Source organism: Echeneis naucrates, chromosome 13 (genome assembly GCF_900963305.1).
Source record: "Echeneis naucrates chromosome 13, fEcheNa1.1, whole genome shotgun sequence".
Lineage (NCBI taxonomy): Eukaryota > Metazoa > Chordata > Actinopteri > Carangiformes > Echeneidae > Echeneis > Echeneis naucrates.
Window position 1 is genome coordinate 224,481 of NC_042523.1, and position 10,827 is coordinate 235,307.

The 10,827-nt window shown below is 41.2% G+C and overlaps 1 protein-coding gene across 1 annotated transcript; it reads left to right on the forward strand.

Moving 5' to 3' along the window:
- Positions 1-1,855: 1,855 nt before the first annotated feature.
- On the forward strand, positions 1,856-8,173 carry LOC115053361 (P2Y purinoceptor 14). Its single transcript, XM_029517997.1, has 2 exons — positions 1,856-1,978; positions 5,223-8,173. The coding sequence occupies exon 2, from the start codon at positions 5,226-5,228 to the stop codon at positions 6,240-6,242; it is 1,017 nt and encodes a 338-aa protein (XP_029373857.1). The 5' UTR covers positions 1,856-1,978; positions 5,223-5,225; the 3' UTR covers positions 6,243-8,173.
- The last annotated feature ends 2,654 nt before the right edge of the window (positions 8,174-10,827 follow it).

Genomic DNA, 10,827 nt, shown 5'->3' on the forward strand with positions numbered 1-10,827 from the left:
CCGGGCAGTGCTATGCTCTCTGACGACATCCAACATGCAGTTGACAACCCATGCCCCTGACCCCTGCCCTCAGCAAGTCTGTCTGGCTGTCATAAAGACTAGCCCCTTTGGATTTTCCTTCTTGTCTATGTCACACTCATCCAAACAACACCTCAATCCAAAGTAAACTGTGTCATTCCTCGGAAAAGTAATCAATATTCAATACAATCTGCAATTTATGCTGTACTTTCTCAGTAGTTTGTTCATCATCATACTTGTCAACCCCGCATGCGTATTTTAAACTTGACTAATCTCCACCCACTCAACAGAACAGCTCCTGCACAAATGTAACCAAAGCTGCGCATTCTCTTAATAACAAGGATGATGAACACTATTGATGAATGCATCTGTGATTTTAGCATTGATTTCCCATGCTTCACAGAAACTTAGCAAAAGCCTGATGAATACTAGCTGCTCAGAGTACCCCCACTGGCTATGCGTACATTGACCTACCTCAATCCTGACAAAACAGGAATAATTTTCATAGACCCTAATCCCAAATTAAACTCAGTCAACAACCTCTGACAATGCACTGACAATCAACTCTACAAGCCAAAAACCTTGGACCTTGGACTTATTACTGGACTCCTCTCCCATGTTCTGAATAAACTGCAATATATGCAAAACTCAGCTGCCCAGCTACTGACAAGTACCTCCTCACACCATCATATCATGCCCAAACTCAAAAACCTCTGCTGGCTACCAGCCCACCTCCTGATCACCTTTAAAATGCTACTCATTACTTCCAGGGCTCTTCATAACACTGCTCTTGAATTTATAACTGGAGTCTTCACCCCCTGCTTCCCATCATGAACTCTCTGTTCATCAAACCAGGGACTACTAATCACCCCAAAGGGGTTTAGAGTCCAATCCATTTGAGACCGAGGGCATGTTTGTTTTAAGTTTTTGTAATTATTGTGATTTTCTATACTGTGTATGAAGTTTCTTTTTCTTTTTACAGAACAGTTATAGGCAACAAGCAAGCATATAGATTATGGCACTCAGGCAATATACCATCGGTTTCAGTGGTTCATCATTCAAGTGGCGCTGTTGTTAGATAATGTCAAAAGTTCATTGTCCGGTGTAAATTCTATCTCAGCCAAACTATCTCGTAGAGAAATGGTTCAAACAGCTGTGAAGTCCTCTTCTCACGGGGGAATCAGTTCGACACGCTTGCAGTCTCTTATTTGATCAGAATATCCTATTTCTTATTATATCAACCCTTATGTCCTTGTGGGTTTGGATGCATTCCAGAGTGGCAATTTGCGTTTGCTGCCTGATAATGTTATCAGGTCAACCTGAGTGGAGGGTCAGAGAAGGGGTACTTCTCTGCGGGATGAGGCAGGTTCATGCTGATTTGTGGTGCTGACTGCAATCTATTGTCTTGGGAAAGCAGGGTCTCTAGATGCCAGGTTCACATAAGGGTTCAGGATGGCACTTAGCAGAGATCCGAGAAATCTCTGTTGGAGGCAAAAGTCTCTTTAAAGTTTTAGGGGTGTGGGGGAGTGGAATCTCCACCCCCCTTTCTTCGGACCTCACAATATCCCCATCACTGCCGTTCAGGCTCTCAAAATCCTGATTTAGATTAGGGAAAGATTCTTGCCTGGTTTAGTGGATGGTGAACTTGCTTGAAAAAATACTAGATACTGCCTCACAGAACTGTTGGACTATCAACTTTTGATATATAGAGAGAGAGAGAGAGAGAGAGAGAGAGAGCGAGCGAGAGAGAGAGAGGTGGAGGGAGAAGGTGGGTAGAGTGAGACAGAGAGGAAGTGTAACTCTCTTCCATAGACTTAGACAGCTCAAGCTTTCAGCTATGAACCACACCTCAAAACACCCTCAGTTTACATCGAGTGAACATTGCAGTTTACATTGCAGTAAACCTTTTCACAGCTGACAGAAACATTTGTATGGGACTGAACGTCAAACTCCTTATTTGGTGAGTAAACTGCTGTTTCAATATAAAGATTGAGACAATTACACAATATTTACTTCTAATCTAGTTGATAGTAGGATTATTTCAGAGACAATGTTTCACTGAAAGTCATGAAAATAATTCTGTTGTAAATACATTAAATTCATTGATGCTTTTTGGGGTTGAATGAAAGCTGAATATGCAACATTTAATATAAATGCACAGATTAAGTTTTTTTTTTTTTCACCCAATGTTTAAGGCTATGGGTATTGTATAGGGGTGTTAAATGGCTAAAAAGTTGATGCTGATAGAGGTGTTGTGCCCAATTTACTACTTATTTGAAATCAAAATTCTAAAATTAAAGAATGATATTATTACCTAGATGTTACTGTATATCATGATTTTTTTACCGCTTGGGTTCTACTGGAATATAGAGACTGACAGGATATTTCAGCAGTGGTCAACAGGTGTGGTTGACTGTTGACTGTTTGTGGTTGAGTCAGATAAAATTAACTTTCAGTTACAACAACTGACGACTGAATAAAGCTCACTGAAGTGGTGCAGTAGCGGCTGATATACAGTTCCACCACAGAAACCATTGCATTTAGGAAACAATGACTTTTGAATAGCCTTCCACTGCAGAGACCACTATGCAACAGAGGGCTAGTGTACCTGTTTCCTCAGGACTTTTTCTTTGTCCTGAAAAAATATGCAAATAGCTCATTGGTTTGTGATGTCATACCCCATGAGGATACAGAGAGTTTCTGTGATGATCCTTATGTTAGAGACATGAGCAAAGCAAAGTGTTGACTGATCTCAAGTCAGCAGCTGCATCATAAAGTTGTCTTCCTGCTGACCAACCGCGATGCCACCAACCCAGGGTATATCCTGTTCCTTATGCTGCATGAGGTGGAGCAACCCTAACCCTGAACTGTCAGTTTAATCTAGTGCTGCGTTACTTACTGTTGTGTTTCTAACCATGCCAATACAAAGCTAAAAAAATAAGTTGTGTTAGCACAAAACCCATCATTGCAAATTTTACTCTGATATTACATACAATATTACAGTTTTTTCTTTTTCTTTTTACAAAAATAAAACCACCAGATGAGAATTAGCCTGAGTCTCTAGCGACTGAACTGATTGTCAATTGTGTATGAACAGCATTTAGATGTAACTCTTTGTGAGGAAGTACATTTTAACAATGCTATAATTGAGGCCTCTTTGATCTATCATATTGTACAAACTGATAAGATGACATAACATTTTAATCAGTAAATTAACCTTTTAAATGAATTGCGTGCGGAGAAACGTATATTTCTCTCTGAAATGTTTCCAGCCTTTACGCTATGTCAACCAGCTGCTACATATTTCTTAGGGAGTCTTTCTCTAGCTTTAACCATAGCTACTACTTGTGCATGTTCAAGAAAACTATCCATGGAATTCACAGACTGTTGGCATTAAACACGATTCAGGGGTTTGAAGAAATGATGCCCTTGAACTCTTCAGCTCCATGTGTGAATTTTGAGGCATTGAAGCATGAGCTTTGACACCTCTGAGATTTACATGACTCAGTCAGTATGTTTACATGCACAGTTACTCAAGCTATGGTTATAGCTCGAAAAAGCCATCTAAACTGATTTCTGTCCTCGTCCCAGTATACACACGAGGGAGTAAAATCGATTTATTTGTTGAAATCAGGTCGCCTTCGCTACAATAGGTGGCAATATGCACTCGTTTGGCTTGTGGGTAATGGGCCACTACTGATTGACCTATGATGTCACAGAGCACAACAGAGGTGGAAAGAGAAAAAGACTGGTGAGCTAGCAAGTTAGTGACTCAGAGGTAAACTGGCACGATGATGGACAACCACCTTGTAAATTTGTACATAACTTTCCCATGTTACTGCTTTTGTGTGACCTCTTTTGTTTATGTTTACGTTTTAAATGCCAATAGGTTGGAGCGAAAACTTAAGCCCATGCGCAGATCACCTCCTCCAGTTCCAATCCGACTGTCCGTATACATTCAGCAGCAGATCTAACTAAATTTGTTTCACTATTCCAGTCAACTCCATCTCATCATGACTGGGATCAAGTAGTGACGTACAATCTCTTTTGCAAAACAAATGAGTCTTGCAAATGTGTTTTCATTTTCTTTCCCTGGACACAGTTCCAACTGTCCACTACCCACGAAAATCAGGAAACTATTAACTAAAACTGTAAATGTTATTACAAAAGTGAATGAAGGAGGAGTGAAGCACAGTGAAGCACAGGTAGAGCGTGTGTATTGGACTGTGATGAATCAGAAGTTGTGCGTGTGTGGATCAGCAGGACAAACAGGGGTTCAAGGCACTTCTTATTTGTACACGTGCCTCTGAGAAAACAGAGCACTATGTGCTGTGTTCATGGACATAAAAGGCTCCTATGGGGCCTTCATGGGGGAGTTCAGCGGAAACTTATTTTGTAACTCCTTTGCTGATCTGTGAATCTAAAAGGTTGATGACCATGGTTGAATAAAAATAACCAAACTGTTGTGTATATAAACCAAAACTAGACTATGCAGTAGCCTGAAAAGAACATGGATGTCTGAAATTGATTCATATTAAAAACATTTGAGTTGTTGGTACTACAAAAAAAATTAAGGAGTGTATCCTCTGGGGACTTCAACTTCCTGCAAACAAGTTCAAAGCAGATTATCCATATCTTTGATTCACAAATGTGGTGCTTAGGGTTAGGGTTAGGTAGGTTAGGTACTCTTCGGAGTCAACAGAATTTGTCCTGTGACTATTTTTATTGGGTTGTCTGGTAAGAGCTAAGGACATGCTTGGGAAATGTTGTCATCTACCTGTCTGTCTTCAAAATGTGTTGTGTAAATATCCTGTGTCTCCAAACTAGTTATCAAACCCTTGACTGTCAGATAGAGCAGATGTGCATTGTGGATCTGAGTTCACTATTTGGCACAAAGATCATCAAAAATCATGTATGAGCAGAGACCTTACTGACTGTTTTTGATGATCAAACTCTAGCCCTCTGTACATTTTGCAGGGTGAGAGGCCTGCTCAGAGGGTTGTCTTAAGGCTTTAACAACATTCCATCCAAAGTTATTGAGATAGTTAGGTCTGGACCTAAGGGCCAACTGACTATCCACCCACACTGGTAGAATAATTACAAATACAGATTGGTGCTTGCTGGCGCATCTCATTGATATGTAATTGGTGTCATAGCATATGTGTTATTAATGCAATTATACTTAAACTGTGTTGTGTTTGTAGGGTATGGCTCACTTCAACTTCACTCTGCTTGCCACCAACCAATCAGACTTCAGCAGCACTTTTACCTGCCAAGTGCTCCCTCCACTCTATTTCGTGATCTGTATTGCTGGTTTGTGTCTGAATGGCGTGGCTGCCTGGATCTTTTTCAGACTCCCCAGTGACTCAGGTCTGGTAGTCTACCTGAAGAACATGGTGGTGGCAGACCTCCTCATGCTGGTCACCTTCCCTTTCAGACTGGCGGCTCAGCTGGGCCTGGGTGGCTGGCGTGTCCACGTCATCATCTGCCGCTACACTGCAGTGCTCTTCTACTCCTCCATGTACGTGGGGATCCTCTTCATGGGTTTTATCAGCCTTGAGCGCTATGTCAAGATTGTCCGACACACATCCTCCTCAGCCTGCAGGTCAAGGCTCGGTGGGGTTTCTAGGCTGCACCTCCTGCAGAGTGTCGGGTTTTCCCGGGTGCTGGCACTATTTACCTGGAGCCTGCTTGTTATCTGCGTCCTACCCAATGTTGTACTGACCAGCAAATTGGCAAATGAGGAGAACTCGCGACACTGCATGCAGCTGAAGACACATTTGGGTTTGCAATGGCATCGGGTGTCCACCCTCTTCAATGTATCTCTGTTCTGGATTACCCTGCTGGTCCTCGCCTTCTGCTACGCCTCAATCGCCCACCGGGTTTACCAGTCCTACAGCCGTGTGCGTCGCAATAGTAGCGAAGTCTGCCGCAAGTCCAACCGCAGCATTTTCAGCATCCTGGCAGTGTTCTTTATCTGCTTTGTGCCATATCATGTCTGTCGCGTGCCATACACTCTGAGCCAGACAGAAGATTCAGGCTTCAGACAGGACACACGGTTCCTGCTGTTCCAGCTGAAGGAGGGGACACTCTTCCTGTCAGCTCTCAATGTGTGCCTTGACCCTGTTATCTATGTCCTGATGTGTCGCAACTTCAGAGAGTCGCTATTGAGGAAACTTTCAGGGAGAGAGAGGAGGGGGTCCCTGACCCACCCCAAGTCTTAGCAATGTTTAGGGGAGAGAGTATGGAATGTGGGGGGGGGGGCAAAGGAAGCAAAGACAGGGGGCAAGGAGAGGAATCAAGGAAGAAAACTATAAACACAATTGACAAAACAATTTGAATTTACAGCGGTCCAGTTACTTAAACTGTGTCACACTGTCATTTGCCATGGAAATGCTGATGTTCAGACTTTAAGTGGACTCTTAGTTAAGATTGTTAAGTGAGTGTTTTTGGCCCTTTACCAGAGGCACATTGTGTTGTGAAGTGTTGTGTCTCCTTTAGTGATAATCAGATAATATAGCACACATGCATGAATACAGAATTTTGGTTTTGTAATGGTAGTTAATGACATAAGGTTATTTTGTATTATATTGAGATGTTTATAATATGTAGAATTAATAGAATTTGAGTTTAATTTTATTTATTGTGAAAGAAAGAAAAAAGGAAAGAACAGAACAACACCACGCAGCATATTTTGCTGAAATGGAAGTGAAACTGGACTATAATCAAACCTTAGGCTTCAGGCTCTCACGTTAGCATCACGTTTACTTTTCAGTAATTCAGCTGGTTCAGTTTTACAGTTTTGAAGTGACATGAGCAACTCTCCTCTCTGGTGATTTAAGACAACTGAGCAGAGGGGGTGTTTTTGGGATGCAGAGACGGAATCTGAGCCACATGATAATCTGGGATAACCTCCACTATGACATGTTTTGACAGATTTTATATGTTTTATGTAATTTCATTGTTGGTGTCTTTCAAGAGCTGCTGAGCTGCTCTATATTTTTTTAACTCTTTTTTTTAGCTGTTGTACCATACAAGGAGTTGAAATGAAAACTACTGGTGTTTTTTGTCACAGTTTCAGAGTTTCTAAAATGGACCCAAACAGACATGCACTAATTTATTGCAAATCACACTTTATCATTTCAACTAGTGCTGCTGTTGACTGCTTTCTGGTTTATTCCAGAATTATTTCAGTGTGAAACTACATTCCTGTTTCTATGTAGTTACACTGTGGCTAGTGGAAGTCACTATATACATGATACTTTATTGATTGTTTGTCCAAACTTGTTCCCACATTAAGAGTTTAAATTGACTGGCTCAATATCACACTAACTAAATTCAAACTGCAAGCCTTGATGCTCAATTCAGACTTCTTTGCAGACGTTCCAGATTTTCATGCAACTGACCACATTATTTTTAAAAACTTTGCCTCCAATGTGAACTGCTCCCGGCCCCAAAGTAACCCACATAACCAGAAAAAGAACAGGACATCACAAGCAGCACTCTGTGTATGCAAGCAAACAAGAAGTGATCTTGAATAACAGACATAGGGTCCATTTCACAAAGCTGGTTTAGTGGTTTTCCGTTTCACAAAGGAGTTTTACCGTTACCGTAGTGACAGAACCGAACCTGGCTGAACCTGGCAGTCAGAATAATGTGCCCATCTTTGTTATTTTTCCTGGACATAAACCTGTCAGAGCCATTCATTGTCGGGGATTTGGATTTTTTTTCAGCAGGTGAATTTTGTAAATCTCTTTTACTGGTAACTTGGGATACTTAAGGAGGACATTAAATTATACAGCTGCACATGAATTCCACAGAATGAACCTCTGATGTTTACTGTGCAGTGGAAGTTGAGGCACCCTCCTGCTGCTGCCCAGCCATGCCCTGTTAAAAAGGATGAGAATGTGTTCATACTTCAGTGTATGCTAAATGTCACATTCTGTATTCCACCAGAATGTTGAGAAATGTGAATAGGAAGAGAACTATAAGTAACATGTCAAGTTGTTACCTCTATAGGCCTTTCTGGATCCCCCTTTGTAAAGGCAGCAGACACAGTAATGGGAGGCAGATCTTTCAGTTATCAGGCTCCTCTTCTATGGAACGTGCTTCCAGTATCAGTCCAGGGGGCGGTCTTATCACTAACCATGTTTTCCCGAAGTCTGTGTCTCTCCCAGCTCCTCTCCTCTCTCTCCCTGTCCTCATCCTGCAGGTGGTGACTCATCACCATCCCATGTTACTGCAACCCCATTAACTCCATGCAGCATCATGTTCCTGCCTGTACCTGTTTTGAATATCCCCTCCTGCTCTCGTTCTTGCCCTACTCAACACAACCTTGTGCCCCCGTCTCTCTCTCAACCCAACCAATCGAGGCAGATGGCCGCCCCCCCGAGCCTGGTTCTGCTCAAGGTTTCTGCCTCTCAAAGGAAGTTTTTCTTTGCCACTCTCACCAAGTGCTTGCTCATCGGGGGATCTGTTGGGTCTCTTTAATTAAATTTATAAAGAGTTTGGTCTAGACCTGCTCTATATGTAAAGTGCCTTGATGTAACTTTGTTATGATTTGGCGCTATACAAATAAATCTGATTTGATGTGTTCATGAATCTTATTCAGCTGTGTTGGCAGCGGGTACCATATTTACATGCAGGGATGTAATTAAGGAGGGGGGGGTGGCATGTCCCCTACTTGAATGGTAGCCTATTAATTTATTTCAATTAGGTGGAATCCCAAGGGGGCAGCAGCTTAAGATGAAATATAAGGATTTTGTTCAAACAGGTAAGACCTTGGCATAATCTCAGGGGGAGGTAACCAAGGTAACTGTTAGCAGTTTTACTGCCGTCATGGAGGGTGGTGATCTGGAGTAAGCAATTTTGCAAAACTTCCTTCCAGCAGCAATTAAAAATTAAATCAGACGGCAGGCCAACACCAAAACTAGAGGAAAAAAGGGAATTACGTCTGCCCTGAGTGGCTAGCTGGTAGCGCTAGCCTCCAGCGGCTATTGTGTTGGCCCTGTCTTCTTTTTGACAAGGATACATATTTGTTGAACAATCCTTGGGTCATTCAGGGGACATAATGAGGCCGTTGGCAGCTCAAACGGGCAATTTTGTGGTGCAAGTTTGATACTACATTTGCCAAGAACTTGTGATCATCAACAGTCTTCAGTGGTAAGTCTAACCATACAGAATGACATAACAGAAAGTATAGCTCGTATTATCCAGGATGAGGCTGATAAAGAAATAAACATGTTTCATTGCTGTAGAAGTGGATGACACATCAGACATTTCCAACAAGTGCCAACTCACTGTCATCAGACAAGTAAATAAAAAGGCAGTGTGTGTGAACGTTTTTTCAGCTTTTTTGATGTCAGCTAAGAAAGAGATGCAAAAGCTATAACATCTGTTGTGATGAAGGCCATCAGGAATTACAATCCCACAAATACACTCATTTGTCAAGAAGTATGGTGGAGAAAGCTGCATGACTGGACAGCACAGTGGAGTGCAGGCTTTGGTGAAATCCTACTGCTCCAATGTGCTTCTTATCCACTGTTACGCACAGTTAAATTTGATTTAACTCTATATTTAAAAAATATAGAGAAGGCACAAATAGCATCCATGCAGCCAAACAGTTTTTTGTCAGTCTTGATGCCTTTCGCAATTTTTCACACTTACATGTAAGAGATTGGCATTATTGTGTGAAGTTGACAGAGCTGTGCATGTACCAGGGAATTCTGCTGTTAGGTGGAACATGCCATCCATGAAGGTTGCTCTGTAATACTTTTGATAAGATAATGAAAGCCTGGTGGGGCCCCTTCATGCCACAACAGACCTTGCAACTGTAAGTAGTATAGTGAAACAAATCACTAGTCCTGGATGAAGAACACAAGGAAACTGATTCTGATTCTCTTCCTATTCACATTTCTCAACATTCTGGTGGAATACAGAATGTAACATTTAGCATACACTGACGTATGAACACATTCTCATCCTTTTTAACAGGGCATGGCTGGGCAGCAGCAGGAGGGTGCCTCAACTTCCACTGCACAGTAAACATCAGAGGTTCATTCTGTGGAATTCATGTGCAGCTGTATAATTTAATGTCCTCCTTAAGTATCCCAAGTTACCAATAAAAGAGATTTACAAAATTAACCTGCTGAAAAAAATCCCAAAGAAATGCAGTACTTGTATATATTTATTTATTCATTCCAGCAATTAAAAATACAATTTTTCTTAAAAAATGGAAACTTATCAGTGCTGAGGCTTATCAGAGGTGTGAGTCAGGAGTGTGAGGGATCCCAAGGAAACAAAATCACCCCAATCGTATGTGAAAAACAAAAAAAAGAAGAAAGGGAAACCACCACCAGGACACCGGGGACCACTACCGGCAGCTCTCAGCAACTAAAACGGGAAACAACAAATTAGTGGGGTTAAACACGCAAGAAACCAAACACAACAAACAAGATTAAACACACACACACGCACACACACAAAAAAAAAAAAACACAGTTGGCAGCCAAGTAAATGAACAAACAAACCACATTACAAACAACATTAAATCAAGGGTAAAGAAGGTTAATTCTAATCTAACAGAAATTGAATGAAAATAAATAAATAAATAAATAAATACCAGATGAAAAACCAGATGCACCCAAAACACATGAAACAAAATAAACTGGATAAACATAATCCACATTTCACTCAGATTAAATGAATAGATATAAACAAATTAAAATCATAACACAAAATAATTAATACGAATCAAAGGAAAATAACTCAACCAAAAAACATAGCAACTTAAATTAACCCCACAATTGG

Bases quoted from the DNA above. Each gene is read 5' to 3' on its own strand.
- LOC115053361 (XM_029517997.1), top strand. From the start codon at position 5,226: ATGGCTCACTTCAACTTCACTCTGCTTGCCACCAACCAATCAGACTTC.